This window comes from Kogia breviceps, chromosome 11 (assembly GCF_026419965.1).
Source record: "Kogia breviceps isolate mKogBre1 chromosome 11, mKogBre1 haplotype 1, whole genome shotgun sequence".
Lineage (NCBI taxonomy): Eukaryota > Metazoa > Chordata > Mammalia > Artiodactyla > Physeteridae > Kogia > Kogia breviceps.
The window spans coordinates 101,664,106-101,679,122 of NC_081320.1; the positions used below are offsets into that span (position 1 = coordinate 101,664,106).

The 15,017-nt window shown below is 53.2% G+C and overlaps 1 protein-coding gene across 5 annotated transcripts in view; it reads left to right on the forward strand.

Moving 5' to 3' along the window:
- EIPR1 (EARP complex and GARP complex interacting protein 1) overlaps nucleotides 1-15,017 on the forward strand; it is a 445,878-nt gene that overhangs the window by 165,148 nt on the left and 265,713 nt on the right. For 4 of the 5 annotated variants that reach the window (XM_067008228.1, XM_067008229.1, XM_067008230.1 and 1 more), the window contains exon 8: nucleotides 11,652-11,741. In XM_067008228.1, coding sequence (XP_066864329.1) covers nucleotides 11,652-11,741 — 90 coding nt within the window. Of the gene's footprint in view, nucleotides 1-11,651; nucleotides 11,742-13,992; nucleotides 14,166-15,017 lie in introns of those variants that run through there. The other variant, XM_067008231.1, reaches the window with a different exon arrangement.

A 15,017-nucleotide genomic window follows, 5' to 3' on the forward strand; every position in this document is an offset into this window, starting at 1 on the left:
TCTGAAGCTTCGGGCCTCGTGGGCAGGAGGGTGGCAGAGACCCCAGCACCCTGCCTGCTCCTGGTAGGACCTCCTTGTCCGAAAACCCAGGGCCCCACCCACGGCCTCTCTTGCAGATTCACAGCAGCTCCGTCGCTTCCAGCTTCCTCCCTCACTTCGTTCCACACGAAACACCCGGGGCGTCCAGGTCAGCCCTCACCTGGTTTCTCAGCCCCGGGCCTTAGCACCTCCTTGATCGCATCTCCTGTCACCTGCCGACAAGGCAAAGAGGTGACTTACTGTGTCAGCAGGGGAAGTTGACTTGGTTATCAGTGAAGGTTACCCCCCAAGCAGGGGTGAAGGAAAAACACACCCAGGCCCTGGGGATCCACTGAGCATCTTAACCGCCCCGGGGGTGACGTGAGTCAGCAGGTGCAGCAGCCGCGACCTGCGAAGGCCGGCAGCCCAGGCCCAGACCCTCGGGCGTGAAGTTCAGGCCACCTCAGCCACAAGGAGATCGGAGCAGGTGGGGTGTGGCCAAGGGCAAGGGATGTAGGGAGACAGAGGTGCCCATGACGCCTGGGACCTGCCGCAGCGGCCAGGACCGTCCATCCATCCTCCCGTGCGGAGCCTTCACAGCCACTGCGCGGCCACCCCGGAAGACTTGGTCACAGAGCACTCGAAGGGCCGGGGCCAGACCCGGGGGAAGCCAGGCACAGCCTCTGGTGGACACATGTCATGCCTGGACTCCCAGCCCCTTGGCCTCCTTTCCGATTACAGCTGGCGTGAAAGCAGACACTTCCAGAGGCCTGCGGTCCCCACTTGGCCCCCCAAGTCTGTCCCCTTGGAGGTCAGAGGCCGCAGTGCCCAAGACCCTTTCTCTGGGGCCCTTTGCAGAAAGAGTTTGCTGACAGCATCTGGACGACGCGGAGCCGTGCGGGGGCTTACGGGGCGGGGGCCAGGGTCAGAGGCGCGTGCTGGGCCAGGAAGGGAGTGGCCTGGCTGTGCGACCTCAGAGCGTGTGCAGCGCGGCCTCGGGCCACTGAGCAGGAGATGCAGGAGGTGCTGGGCTGTGCAGGTGAGGGCCGTGTGGCAGCGTGCACACACGCTCACACACACACATACACACATAAATCGTAACACGCACACACACACATACACACATAGACTCGTACACATACATAAATCGTAACACGCACACACATTCATACACACACAGACTCGTACACATACACACATAAATCGTAACACGCACACACACACATACACACATAGACTCGTACACATACACACATAAATCGTAACACGCACACACATTCATACACACATAGACTCGTACACATACCTACACACATATACACACGTGCACATGCATATACACATGCACATACACACAACACACACGCATAAACACACACACACATATATACACACACACGTGCACACACACACTACAGGGCAGCAGCTGGGGGTCTCTGCGGGCAGGGATGGTCTCTCCCGAGGCTCATTTCCTGACTGGAGGCTGTGATGGTCATTGGGGGAACTTGAAATTCAGGGGCTATTTTCTGGCCTAGTAATGAACTGGCTTTTGCTGTGCATTGCTTTTCAATGTGCGTGTTAATGCATCTGATAGACGCATAGGATTTCTACTGGGGACACCTCGCACATAAGAACAGGCCCAATTTTAGAGGGCTGTGAGTGCCATGCATGTCTTTGGCTGTTGAGCAGGCCTGTGGCTTCAGGAAAAAACTTTCAGAGCAGTGGGTAGGCATGGTGCCCATGGCTGCATAACTAGTAGGAATGGACATTGCATTTCATCACAGCTGTTGCTGGGTGTGGACGAAGAGACCACGGGTCTGGGCCGGGACGCCTGAAAAGACCAGGGTGGTGCTTCTGGAGGGGATCGTTTGGTCCTATGCATCTTGTAAATGCGGAGCCTGGGAGGGAAAAAACGCCTGTAAATTCCACTCACAACCCCCATGAGTTTTGTTTTGCTTCAGTGCTGCTTGAAGGCGCAATAGGTGTAAACTTCAGTCTGCTCTTTTCTTAGCTTTCCAACTGGTACTACTGTTGTCCTTTTTTTTTTTTCTTCCTCACTTGTGTATGTTCTCAACTTTTCTTATTTAGAAATTATTTGGTACTATTTGAAATTTGGTAACATGAACAAGTATCATAGGCTGCTAACTACCTTATCTCTTCCTGACCAAACTCTAAGCACATTTTCACTTCTTATTCTGTACACAGAGTTTTCTAAGGGCACTTACGGCCGGGATTCCTAAACTCAAGACAAGGAAAAATCTTTATAAATATTTTGGAAGTCTTTGGTTAATTTGTAATATGGTCAGAAAATTGCCCCAGACATTAGACTAGACCATTGGAGTTTGAAAATTGTAAAAAAACACAATTAAAATATCCATCGTTATTTTCATGCCATGAGAGGTAGTCTACGGCTATCTGCCTCTCGCTTCTTAAACTGGATGTTTAGTAAAAATAATAGAGTTCTGCCCCTTTGCTTGGCCACCATGTCGAAATTTATGAGTGAGATTGAATATTTGGTTTTGCCAGTTAATATTTTTGCAGTTTTTGCACACATAATTATTTGATATGACTGCTTTAAAGTTTTGGAGGCGTTAACTATTTTTCTGTTAGAAAGACTGTGCTCTGACCTTAGTGTGTGTGTGTGTGTGTGTCTGTGTGTGTGTGTGTGATAATTTTATGGGGTCGTGACCCTGCAGTTCTTGGAATTGAGGATAAAGGAACGGCTTTTGTTGAGTGGGTCTCACCCCCTCTCCCAGTGTCCCCCCGACCCCGTGTCTAGCTCTGCGTCTTCTGTCTGGGCTGCGTCCTCACCGTCTCCCCTTCTCTGCATTTTCTCCTTAGGGTCATCCATTTGGTCCCCTGGCTGGTGTCTGTCTGTGTACTGAGCCGCTTCTCCCTCCCCGACTCTCCCCCAGTAGCACCCTTACGGGCTCCCCACCTGGTGTCCTTGGGCATCTGGGAGCCTCGCCCACGGGTCCCCTTCACCCTTCCTTATCTTGGCTGTGGGCACCACGATCTGCCAGGTTACGTAGGGCAGAAACGTGGAATCATCCTTGATCCCCCTTTTCTCCCATCTCGACGTGCCGTCTGTCCTGTGGCTCCACCTCCAACCTGCCCTGTCTGGGCTGTGCCACCCTCGCCCTAGGCCAACAGGAGCGGGAGCCCGGCCCCCGTAATAGCATCCTAACAGCCCTTCCGCAGCTGCATCCATTCTCCACGAGGGAACCGCAATTATCTTTATAGGATGTAAATTACTTCCCGTCACTACTTCTCTTAAAACCCTCTTAATAATCTTCTCTCCCACTTGGAATAAAATCCAGAATCTTTACCCTGGTCTGAATGACCTCACAAGACCTGGAGTAGATTTTTCCTTAAAATTCACTGGGTGACTCTAGCTAATCCCCTGTCCACTAAACATTACGATTGTTATTATTATCATTTTGGTATAGTTTATATATCAGTTGTTATATTGAGGTAATACAATGTGTATTTACATGTTTATCAAGAAATTATATTGGGGGTATGGCCCTTACGTATGTGAATCATTCTAGTGGATCCTCTTGAGATATCTTTACAGACGCTGTTTCCTTGAGATTTGTAGTGGGGACCAGGGCCTTGTGTGAAATTCTTCTCTGCATTTTAGCTGGAAGTGTAACCTGTGTGTCCTGGACCTGTTGGTCGGACGGGGTGAAGCCTTGTCCTCGGCTCTCTTTGTCTCCTGGTCCCCTGGGCTCTTGCCCCGTGGCCTCCTTCTCTTCCTTGAACACCGGGCTCCTTCCCGCTTCAAGGCTCACCCTCCTCGAAAGAAGGGTGCCTGCCCCCCAGCCCTGGAGACAGGTGGGTAGAGAAATCATCGCAGCTCCGGTCTGTTCTGGGGATACTGGGAACGTGCTCTGGGAACGTAAACGGGATGATTTTTAATATCTGTCTTATAATCTTTCACAATTAGCCATGAGACTGTAGGTTGTTTAGTGATGGAGGTGCAAGAGAATCAATATTCTAAAAAACATTTAAAATTGGACTGTAACACGCGGATTGATTTTTTATTTTTATTTTTGAGTTGAGATCACTGCCAGCGCACATGCGGTGGTGAGAAATAGTACAGAGGGATCCTGTGGACACTTCACCTGGTTTCTCGCAGAGGTAACCCCGTGCCCAGCCACAGCACACACATCGCAGCTGGGCGAAGGACAGCGTACGGGCAAGATCCAGACGTCACAGCGAGGACCCCCTGCTGTCTCTCCAGGAGCGGCTCTTCCCTCCTCTCCACGCCCTCCGCCATCCGTGCCAACCACTGACCTCTTCTCTCCATTTTCATAATTTTATTACTTACACGAGGTTATGTGGATAGAATCACACCTCTTAGGACTGGCTTTTTTCACTCGGCATAGTTCTCTGGAAATTCATTCAGTTGCTCTTTGTAGCAAGAGTTTGTTCCTCTTTGTTGCTGAGCGCTGTTCCATGGTGTGGATATACCAGTTTGTTTAACTATTCATTCACTGAAGGACAGCTGGGTTGTTCTTCAGTTTGGGTGATTATAAGGAAAGCTCCATGAATGTCCACGGACAGGCTTTTGTGTGGACATAATTATATTAGTTTAGCGGCACCGTGGTAACAGAGCGCCACAGGCGGGGAGGCTTACAACGACAGAAATTCATCCTCTCACAGTTCTGGAGGCCAGAAGTCTGAAGTCAGAGTGTCGGCAGGGTTGTTTCTTCTGGAGGTTCCGCCAGAGAATCTGTCCCGTGTCTTCTCTGAGCTTCTGAGTTTGCCTGTGACGCTCGGGGCTCTTGGTTTGAGATGCATCTCCCTCCAATATCTACTTTCATCTTCGCAGGGGTTCTCCGCCGGGGTTCTCCCCTGGGCGTGTCCGTCTCTTTTCTTCTTACAAGGCCACCAGTCCTATGGGACTTCGGGCCCACCCTCATGCAGAATGACCTCATCTTAACCCAATTACGTCTTCAAAGACTCTATTTCCAACCCACCCTAATCCAGTCTGACCTCCTCATAACCAATCATGTCTGCAAGGACCTTGTTTCCAAATAAGGTCGCATTCTCAGGCACCTGGAGGCAGGCCTTCAGCATGGCTCTGGGAGGACACAATTCACCCCCCGACTAGGGCAGCAGCAGCGTCCAAGCTGGGACCCCGCGTGTGTGGGCAACGTCTCTCTAGCGGCAGAATGCAGAGAGCATTTGGGGGAGGGGTCCTGGCCGCAGGAATAGGACTTAGGGCAGTATTAACACGGTCTCCGGAAGAGTCGAAGTTCTGAACCAATGAGTGGGGTTTGGGATAGATACCTTTGTCTCTGTTCAAAATTGTGTGTCCAAAATTGAAAGCCGTTCTTGCGTTTACTGCCCCGTGCCCCCCTCCCCCAGAGCCAGGCGTCCGAGCCCTGCCCGCCGGCACCCCCTGTCCGCTTGGACGCTGCGTTCACGTCACCGTCCATGATGGAGATGGAGCAGCTGTGCCCCGGAGCCGCTGGGAGCCGCTGGGAGGAGCCGGGTTTGTTTATGCAGATTTGGTTTTATTTTTGTCTTTCCAATGACGGCCTTGGGGCTTTAGATTTCTGCCAAGGGCAGGAAAGAGAAGCCTTTATTGCTGAGGTGTAGCATTTGGGGTAAGACGTGAGCAACGAGTGAGCCCTGCCTGCCACGCTCACCTGGGTTGGGTCTGTGTTTTCACTGCGAGTCAGACTCGCGTTTCCTCTTTAGCTCCTCAGCTTCATTTAGTTTTTGAAAAATTCTTTCCAGATACATTGCGCTATTCTGGTATATATTCCTTTCTTTCGTGATTTTTCTGAGCCTGGGCTACAGCAAAGAAGAGACACTCGGCTGTGGGGATGAATCCACGGGCACTTGTGTTCTCAGAACTCTTCTGCTCTAGAGACAAGTCAGCATCTTTCCAAACCGCATGTGGGAAGTAGAGGGCCAGGAAAAGGACATGATCATCTGTCAAATCAACATGCTTAATTCTATGTATAAATGTGTTTAAGTTGAAAAGGGTGTTTAAGGTGACTGAGAAACCCTGGTGAAAGTACGTGTTCGTTCTCTCGCAGAGCATCAGGAGACGGGGCTCCGAGGCCAAGAGCGGGTGTGGCCCGCCCTGCAGGAGCCGCGTGGCGGGAGCCGCGGTCCATCTACGGGTCCCCGGCAGCCCGATGCCCCGTGACCCCGTGACCCCCAACCCACATTCTCCCCAGAGCTTCCCAAGTCCTCGAGCCCCAGTGGAGCTTCCACCTGGGAGAGAGACTAGCTCCTCGCGCTCCCCTGGGGCCAGGCCTCCTGGAGGCGGTCCCTCCAGCCCCTGCCCCCTACCCTTTGCTCCCCCGCCAACGTCTTTCCCCCTGTTCCCTGGATCCATCCCCTCCCTCTGCTGCACCACTGTTGATACGGTTGGAAAACCCCAGATAGTGAACCTTTTCTGTCAATCATTGCTCAGGAACGACAGGACACGCTGCTGCCCAGGTGGCCCTGGTCCCGAGAGTCACCGTGTCCAGAGTTGAGGTGACAGGGCCAGTGCGCAGGGCCGGCCGAGCTCATAACAGCAAAAATGTCGGAGGTGCCTAGTGGCAAAAGACACGAGCTGTTCTGTGCGTGGACGCAACGTTTTGACAGGTGTGTCAGAGTCACCGCCGTGATGTCTCCTGGCTCGGCGTCTTCTCCTTTGCCCGTCAGCTCTCAGCTTCCTTCCTCCGTCGATTACCCCCGAAATCACTTCTCTTTCCTCACCTCCCTCATCCTTTCCTGTGGCCTTAAAAGTCACCAGGTATCCCGATGGGGAAACACAAAACCCAGCTCCTCTGGGCCCGTCTCCATCTTCAAGGCCACCCTCCTCCCGCCCCTTTCAACCTGGTGTTTATTTTTTAAATAATTTTTTTAAATTAAAAAAAAATTTTAGATTTTATATCGGAGTATATTTGATTAGCAATGTGGTGTTAGTTTCAGGTGTACAACAAAGTGATTCAGTTATACACGTACATATATATACATATATGTGTCTATTCTTTTTCAAATTCTTTTAGGTTTGAGAATTCATTTAGGTTATTACAGAGTACTGAGCAGACTTCCCTGTGCTATACAGTAGGTCCTTGTTGGTTAACTTTTTTGTTTATTTTTTTAAACTTATTTATTTTATTTTTGGCTGCGTTGGGTCTTCGTTGCTGTGCGTGGGCTTTCTCTAGTTGCGGCGAGCGGGGGCGACTCTTTGCAGTGCGCGGGCTTCTCATTGCTGTGGCTTCTCTTGTTGCGGAGCACGGGCTCTAGGCTCACGGTCTCAGTAGTTGTGGGTCGCGGGCTCCAGAGTGCAGGCTCAGCAGCTGTCACCCACGGGCTCAGTTGCTCCACGGCATGTGGGATCTTCGTGGACCAGGGTTCGAACCCGTGTCCCCTGCATTGGCAGGCAGATTCCTAACTGCTGTGCCACCGGGGAAGCCCTGGTTATCTATTTGAAATATAGCAGTGTGTACGTGTCAATCCAATTTATCCCGACCACCCACCCTTCCCACCGGTAACCATAAGTTCGTTCTCTAAGTCTGTGAGTCTGTTTCTGTTTTGTATATAATTTCGTTTGTGTCATTATCTTTTAAGATTCCACATACAGGCTCCTGGGAGCCCCCCGTCCCTCCCACGCGTGTTTGCTGGAGTCCAGACGGCACCCTGCCATGGGTCTCCTTGTGCCACATAGGAGGTGGTTCTGGGCATCTTTATCTGTGTCCTGAAGCCCGTGGTGAGGCAACCAGGCCTAACCCCGCCCCCTAGAACGGACTGAAGTAGGAGCCAGGCCTCTCCCATCACCACGGGCTTGTCAGTCTGTCCCGTTTTCCCCGTGGTCCCTCTCCACCCCGTCCTCTCCTTCAAGCCATTGTCTGGTCTGAGCTCGGGGTGCGGGGGACACCCCAGGATGGAAGGCGGACGCGGCATGATTCTTCTGGCTTTTTTCCCTCCCCCATGGATAAACCTCGAGCGGGCAGAGGAAATTGAGGATTTGGGGCACAAACAGTAGGGAGAATGAGGCTTTATCCCAGGATGGAAGGAGGTGTACCGAGGCTTGGGAGATTAAAGGGAAGAGAGAGAATTTGCGGGGGGAGGTGGTCTTCAGAGAGGGGGAGGAGACCCTGCGTCTGATCTCAGGCAGCTCCTCTGGAGGGGGCCGCGCACCGGAGGGACCACGGCGGTTGCCGGGCTTTCCTGTCCTCGTTTGGTCTTTGAAGCTGCAGAGACGACCCTGGAGTCACCGGGGCCGCGGTGGGGACGCCCCAGGGGCGGCCTGGGAGGAGGGGCAGCGCAGAGCCAAATAGCCTGCCCCCAGCCCGATGCCGTGGATCGTGACGCAGTGATCCAGGAAGAATGCAAGAGGAAGCGAAAGGCTCGAAACAGAGCTTCAACAGTTAAATTGAAGACAAGAAAAAGGAAATTCTGTAGTCATTCTGCGTTGGGGGGCTGGCCTGTCAGGAAGGTGCTCCGGCCGCAAACCCACTGTCCAGATGCAGCCTGTCCACCGCCTGGGCCCAAAGCTTCACGCCTGTCCCTTCCAGTGCCGTCCCTTCCCAGATGCCGGGTCCTCGCCATCACCCGTACGTGGCACAGCGCCCTCCGTGCCCACGTGAAACCTGGGAGGTATGCAGCGTGGGAGTGGTCCCTGCGTTCCAGGACCTCTTACTGGTCTAAAAAATGAAGTCCATTAACTTAAAAAGCATACGTATGGCTGCCGCCGCATCCTTCCTGACCTGACCTCCGTACCGTCCCCGGAGCAGCGACATCTCCCGGGAGGTGGGTGGCCTGTGAGCCCGGTGCCCGCCGGCCTGCACCCGGAGCTCCCTGTCCTTTCTCTTCCTTCCTTCGGTCCGGTCTGCAGCCTGGCCTCCCAGCCCAGATCCCCGCTTCTGAGCCACGCTGAGAGGTCCTCTGGCCCCACTTGTGTAAGGAACAAGCGCGTCTGCCCAGGGGAGAGGTCGGAGCCCCCAGCTCCGCGCTCTTCAGGCGGGCTGGTGCACACTGCAGGGGAATTGGCCTCTCCATGTCTCCCTCTCGCCTTCCGTGTCAGTGTCCTGGGGCCAGCGCAACAGAGTCCCTCACGCTGGGTGGCTCAAAACAGCAGAGGTTTTTTACTCTCTCACAGTTTTGGGGGCCGGGGGTCTGAGACCCTGGGTCTGGCAGCGCTGCACTTCCCACGGAGGCTGCAGGTGGGGCCGCCCTCCTCACCTCCATCTTCGAGGCCAGCATCTTCACACCGCCCCCTGCTCTGTCTTTACATCACCTTCTCTGTGTGTCAGACGGCCCTCTGCCTCTCCCAGAGGGACCCCTGCGATTCCCTTCAGTGCGCACCCACCCGGACAATCCCGGCTGCTCTCCCTTCTCGAGATCCTTACCTTGACCACACCTGCAAAGACCCTTTTTCCGGGTAAGGCCACATTCACAGCACCGGGGATTAGGAGCTACTCTTCCACGGGCACACCCAGCCTGCTGCACCCTCTCACAGGCCTGACGTGGGCGCTCTGAGGCTGGGGTGTCAAGTGGGGATCGGCAGGGCTGGGACAAGTCGTTCTGGACTCTGCGTGGGCTGGGTGTGATTCTGCTCTGGTGCCTTCAGCCTTTGGCAGATTCTCTGTGTGTGTGTGTGTGTGTGTGTATCTGTGTGTGTGTATCTCTGTGTGTGTGTGTCTGTGTGTGTGTGGTGTGTGTGTGTCTCTCTGTGTGTCTGTGTGTGTGTGTCTGTATCTGTGTGTGTGTGTGTGTGTGGTGTCTGTGTGGTGTGTGTGTGTGTCTGTGTGTGTCTGTATCTGTGTGTGTGTGGTGTGTCTGTGGTGTATCTGTGTGTCTGTTGTGTCTGTGTGGTGTGTGTGTGTTGTGTTGTGTGTGTGTGTGTGGTGTGTGTGTGGTGTGTGTCTGTGTGTTGTGTCTATCTGTGTGTGTGGTGTGTGTGTGTGTATCTGTGTGTGTGTGGTGTATCTGTGTGTGTGTGTCTGTTGTGTCTGTGTGTGTGTGGTGTGTGTGGTGTGTGTGTGTGTGTGTGTGGTGTGTGGTGTGTGTGTGTGTGTGTGTGTGTGTGTGTGTGTGTGTGTGTTTTAAGTGTTCTTAGCTCCTTGTCTTGCCCACTGGGAACATCTAACAGGAGAGGCAGGGAGGCCCAGGATTTAAGAGGGCTGGCTCGCTCGTAGGCAGGTCAGGTGATGGCTCTGCACAGCACTTGTCCATTTTTAAGACATAAATAATAATGGTAACACACCTGCTGTTTGCTGTGGTACCTGCTACAGCTCTTCTGATGGGCTCTGCCTCACCTGTCAGGCCACTGCATCCAACACCACACCTGCAGGCCCTGCGGACCTGGAGCCTCCGCTGACCGCCCGACCGTAAGGCCACCGGGCAGCCTCCCTTAAGAATTACTAGGAAACGTGCTTTCCATACACAAGTGCGTATAACGTACGCGTGCAGTTTAAAGAATAAACTCTACCCGCCACGAATGTACCTGAACTTGGAAGGACTCGATGTACCCTGGATCCCTCTCCCTCAGGGGACAGGTAACCCATCTTCTAAGTTTTGCGTTACACAGTTCCTGCCTTTTCTTCAAAGGGTAACGGTCTTCAAACGTTTAGTTGTTTACTTTTGCTAAATTTGATCCACGAATAAAACGAACGATTCTGAGCGAGTGCGTCATGGACTTGCCTTTTTCCGCTGACCATTTTGCTGCTGAGACGCGTGGGTGTTGTAGAGCGGAGCTGCGCCGGACCGCTTGGGGTGTCAGGTTGTTGCTGGGAACCCCGCTTGTGTGCGGGCTGCAGGGGCTGGGGAGGGGGGAGTCGGGGAGTGACTCCTGCAGGAAGGTGGGTCCGTGTGAGGCCCACCGGGGTTTGCCACCTGGTGCTTATTGCTGGGGGGGGGCTCCTGCCCTCCTGCAGAGGCCGGGACTCGGGGCCCCGTCTTCAGTGTCCGCCGGAACACGGACCAGCTGGGAGTTTTCTCAGGCCCTTGAAGAGGCCCAGGCTCACCACCTGGAAGTGGCCTTGAGTTGTTAGGAACTAGGGTAGTGTTTGTTCAGGTCTTTCTAGGCCCAGGTTGAGGGCTAGTGGAGAAGCCAGCTCAGAGGGGCCTGGCTGGGATTTAGTCAAGTGTCAATACATTTGTCAATACGTGTCAATACGTATTTACATTTATAGCGTCTTTTTATGGTTTCCAGTGAGGCTGCATAATGTGCTCCAGAAGAGCCTTGAAATGTTTATTACATTTCTTACTAGGGATCTTTCTTCCTTTTGCTATTTAAATAGCATCTTTTCGTTTCCTACTTTTTGAAAAGTTAAAGCCTACAGGAGAGCTACCAGGACAACACAGCGGACACTGGCATGCCTTCACCCAGGTCGAGCAGCTGTTAGCATCTTGTCACATCTGGAGCTTCTCTTTCTCCCAGCTTTCTCTCCCTCTCTCTCCCTTCCCCGCCCCATATATATGTACATTTTGCCAACGTCATAGCACCTCACTTCAGCTTACGTTAGCGGGGAACAAAAACATAAACACAACGTAATGATCACACTTGGGAAATTTAACATTAATGCTATTATCCGCTACGTAATCTGTATTCAAATGCTGCCCATCTTCCAGTCGTAACGTTAATCGTGGTTTCTCTGTCTGATCTGATTTAGGAGCCGCCCAAGGACTACACTCCAGTCTGAGCTGTTCCCGAGACGCCGAGCTGATGAGCTGCCGGCTGGACAGCAGACTCACGCTGCCCGGTGAGTGCCAGGTGCCCTGTGGCCCCCGTCCGTCACAGAGGCCGCCACCTGGTGTCAGTTTGTCTCATTACTGGCGTGGGGGGCTCGCCCACTTGGTTCAGGTGCCAGCTGCCAGTTGCCTCCATTATAAAGGCATCTTGCCCTGTTGGAATGAACGAGTGCTCTGGGAGTGATTCTCTGAGGCTTCGTGAAATCCTGTTCCCCCACAGTCTCGCACCTGGTGATTTTAGCTTCCACTGCTAAATCTGTGCTGGAAGCAGAGTAGTGATTTTCGATTCGATCGTTTCTTTCTTTTCTCGTTATCAGCATTCTCCTACCCTGAAGACCTTCTTCCCCACTCTTACATAACTTTAGTATCGGAATAGATTAATGAATTCTTTTGACTTCCGACGATTACAGTCCACTGTGTCATTATTCATTTTGCTGTTCAAATTATTCCAAATTCAGCCCACGGGACCCTCTGCAAGCTGGCCTCTGGGTCCTTTGTTGTGTCCCAATCAGTGTCCGAGAAATAAGTGGTATCTTTTAAAAATTGCATTTTCTGTTTGTTGCTTGTGTAACTGATTTTGCTGCATTGATCTTGCATCCAGCAACCTTGCTGAACTCTTCAACTGGTTCTAAAATGGTGTCTGGAAATTATTTTGATTTTATGTATTCATAGCCGTACCTCTCTGCATAATGACAGTTTAATTTCCTTCTTTCCAATTATCTTTTTTATTTCTTTTGTTATTCAGCTGTCTAGAACCTCCTATACAAGGATAGTTCTGTATAGAAAGACACGTGCAAGCGCTAAACTAACTTTGACGTTTCGGCGTGAACTGTGACGTTTGCTCTGGGTTATTAGCGGCTCTCCTTTCCCCCACTAAGGAAGGTCTCTTGTTTTAGTCACGGGGTTTAAAAAAATCTCTAATGGGTTTGGAATTTTACCAAACAATTTGTTTGTGCATTTGTTAAGACGGTTATACGTTTTTTCTCCTTTAATATATTAATGTGGTAAATTACAATAATATTTTTGAATGGGAACCATCCCTGCATTATTGGTATAAACCTTATTTGACATTTTCAGTATATTCTACACTCAGTTTAGCATATTTTGTTTAGCCTTTTGGTGTTTGTACATGAGACTGGCTTCTATTTTTCCTGTGCCATGTTTCTCTCTTTTTCGTGATCGCGTTGTCTGAACCCACTTATATTTCAGTAGTGTGTGTAGCGTGTATGTTCTGGTTGTGGGTGGATGGAGAAGTGAGCTTGTATAGCCTGAGCCTCTTTCTCGCGGGCGTCGAGGGGAGAGTCTGAGACGCTCGTGCGGTTCCTTCCGTGGGTGCATCTCCATGCAGGTGTCCGGGACTTTGTAAGATCGGCCCCCATAACCCTGAGGGCCCGTCCAGGGACGGGTGCAGACCTCATAGAGCCAAGCTGGGGGAGGAGGGTTCGCGGGAAACAGGCTGCTGCCCGGGGGTCTCCTCACCAGGGACCTCCCGGCCCCAGAGGGCTCGGTCACGCCCAGGTGCCCTTGTGTGCCTGCCAGTAGGGCCTCTGCTCCCTGCCCCGAGGGCCTCGAATCCCGGATTCAGCCGCGAGGGGAGGGAGGCAGGGAGGGGTCCGAGGACCCTGCGGAGGGGTGGGAGGGGTGGGCAGGGCCTTTTCAGGCTTGGGTTCGGTTCGCCTCCTCCGCAGGGATCCACAAAGGAGGCACGTCCGGCCTCTGAGAGTTAATTTAACCTCCTGCCCAAGACCCTCATTAGAGCCGTCTGCCGTTCTCCTCTTAGTGCCTCTCTACCAAGTATCTCCTATTCTACCCCAAGAGCTTCCGCTTTCTCAACGGGAGCTGTAGGGCGAGGCTCCTGGGTGCTGACCAGGGGGCTGCGAGCCTCGCTGCTCTGGACGGGGGTCTCCCCCCGCAGCAAGAGGGCGCGCGTGTGACCGCGAGTGCAGCCGGGCAGGGGACTGAGAGCACGCACGCGAGTGTGACTGCCTGTGTGGGAGCACATGAGCGTGTGCACGCTTGTGAGCGTGCGTGCGTGTGTCTGTGCGCGTGCCTGTGCACGTGTGTGCGTGCGTGCGTGCGTGCAGCGGTGGCCGGCCCCACCCCGCGTGTCTCCCCCGCCCCGCCCCGCTCCCCAGCAGCCCCTCTGCGGTCGGCCCTGTCGCTGTCCTGGAACGCGCCCCGCTTCCCCGCTTCCCTGCCTTTCTGCGTTGCTCTTTGTGTCTGCGAAGTGCTGCGGAGCTGAAAGCCCCCTCTGTCTTCAAGATGCAGATGAAATGCCGCGTTCTCCCCGATGGATCCCAGCTGGGGATAAACATCTCTTCCTCTTTTAAGACGCAGCCCGCCTGCCTTGAATTATACATGTGGGCCGCGGAGGGGCCCCTTCAGGATCAGCATTATGGCTGATTTAGCTTCCCGTTTCTCCCAGTCGCCCCTCCACCCCAGCACCCGAGGCAGCGTCTGGCATGTTGAAGGTGCTCAAAGATTATTTATTAAAGCGGATATTAACTGCTCCTCCTTATTTGTGTGTTTAGTGAAATTGTTCATTCAGTTCACGGGTAAGGGGTGGAAGCTTTGGAGAGAAATGGGAGCTTTCCGCCTTCCGCCCCGAGGCTAGAGCGGCCCCAGCCTCTTCCCCCCCACCTCTCTTCCCCGCCTTGCTCCGGCGTCTCCCCCGCTCTGCTTGCCCCTCAGCTGTGCGCTCCCAGCCCCCCGTATGAGCCCGGAGCGCACGCACATGGGATCCTGCACAGGTGTGCCAGGGTCTTATGAGACGCTTCAGAGCAGCGCTCCCAGATCGGGCGGTGAAACGCCGTCAGGTGCGTTCTCATGCCCGTCACACCCTCCAGCAGAATTAGTGGAGGGGCTTGAGAAGTGATTCCTAAACCCTGCCACGCCTCCAATCATCCCAAGGGGTGCTGGAAGTTTTCAAAGCAAAGTTAATTGCAATTCCTGGTAATCACACACGTATTTAATGCCACACACCACACCGAGTCTAAGATGCGTGTTACAAAAATCGACGTGTCAGAAGTCTGGGAAGACTGCGGTGCAGAGCGACGGAATTAGTCGCCTCTGAAAAAAGGAAAAAGCCCCCAGGATAGTCTGACTTGACACTTCTCAGAGTCCGAGAAGCCCCTGTGTGGTGAAGAGGAAGCCAGGGGCCGGGAGACCCTTGGGTCCCAGTGGATGCCTGCTGCAGCCCTTCTGAGCCGTGGTCCCCTCGGATCTCAGGTGGGCTGGTCTGAAATCCCAAGGTTTCGATGTGTATGTTATGATTATTGCATTCAGTC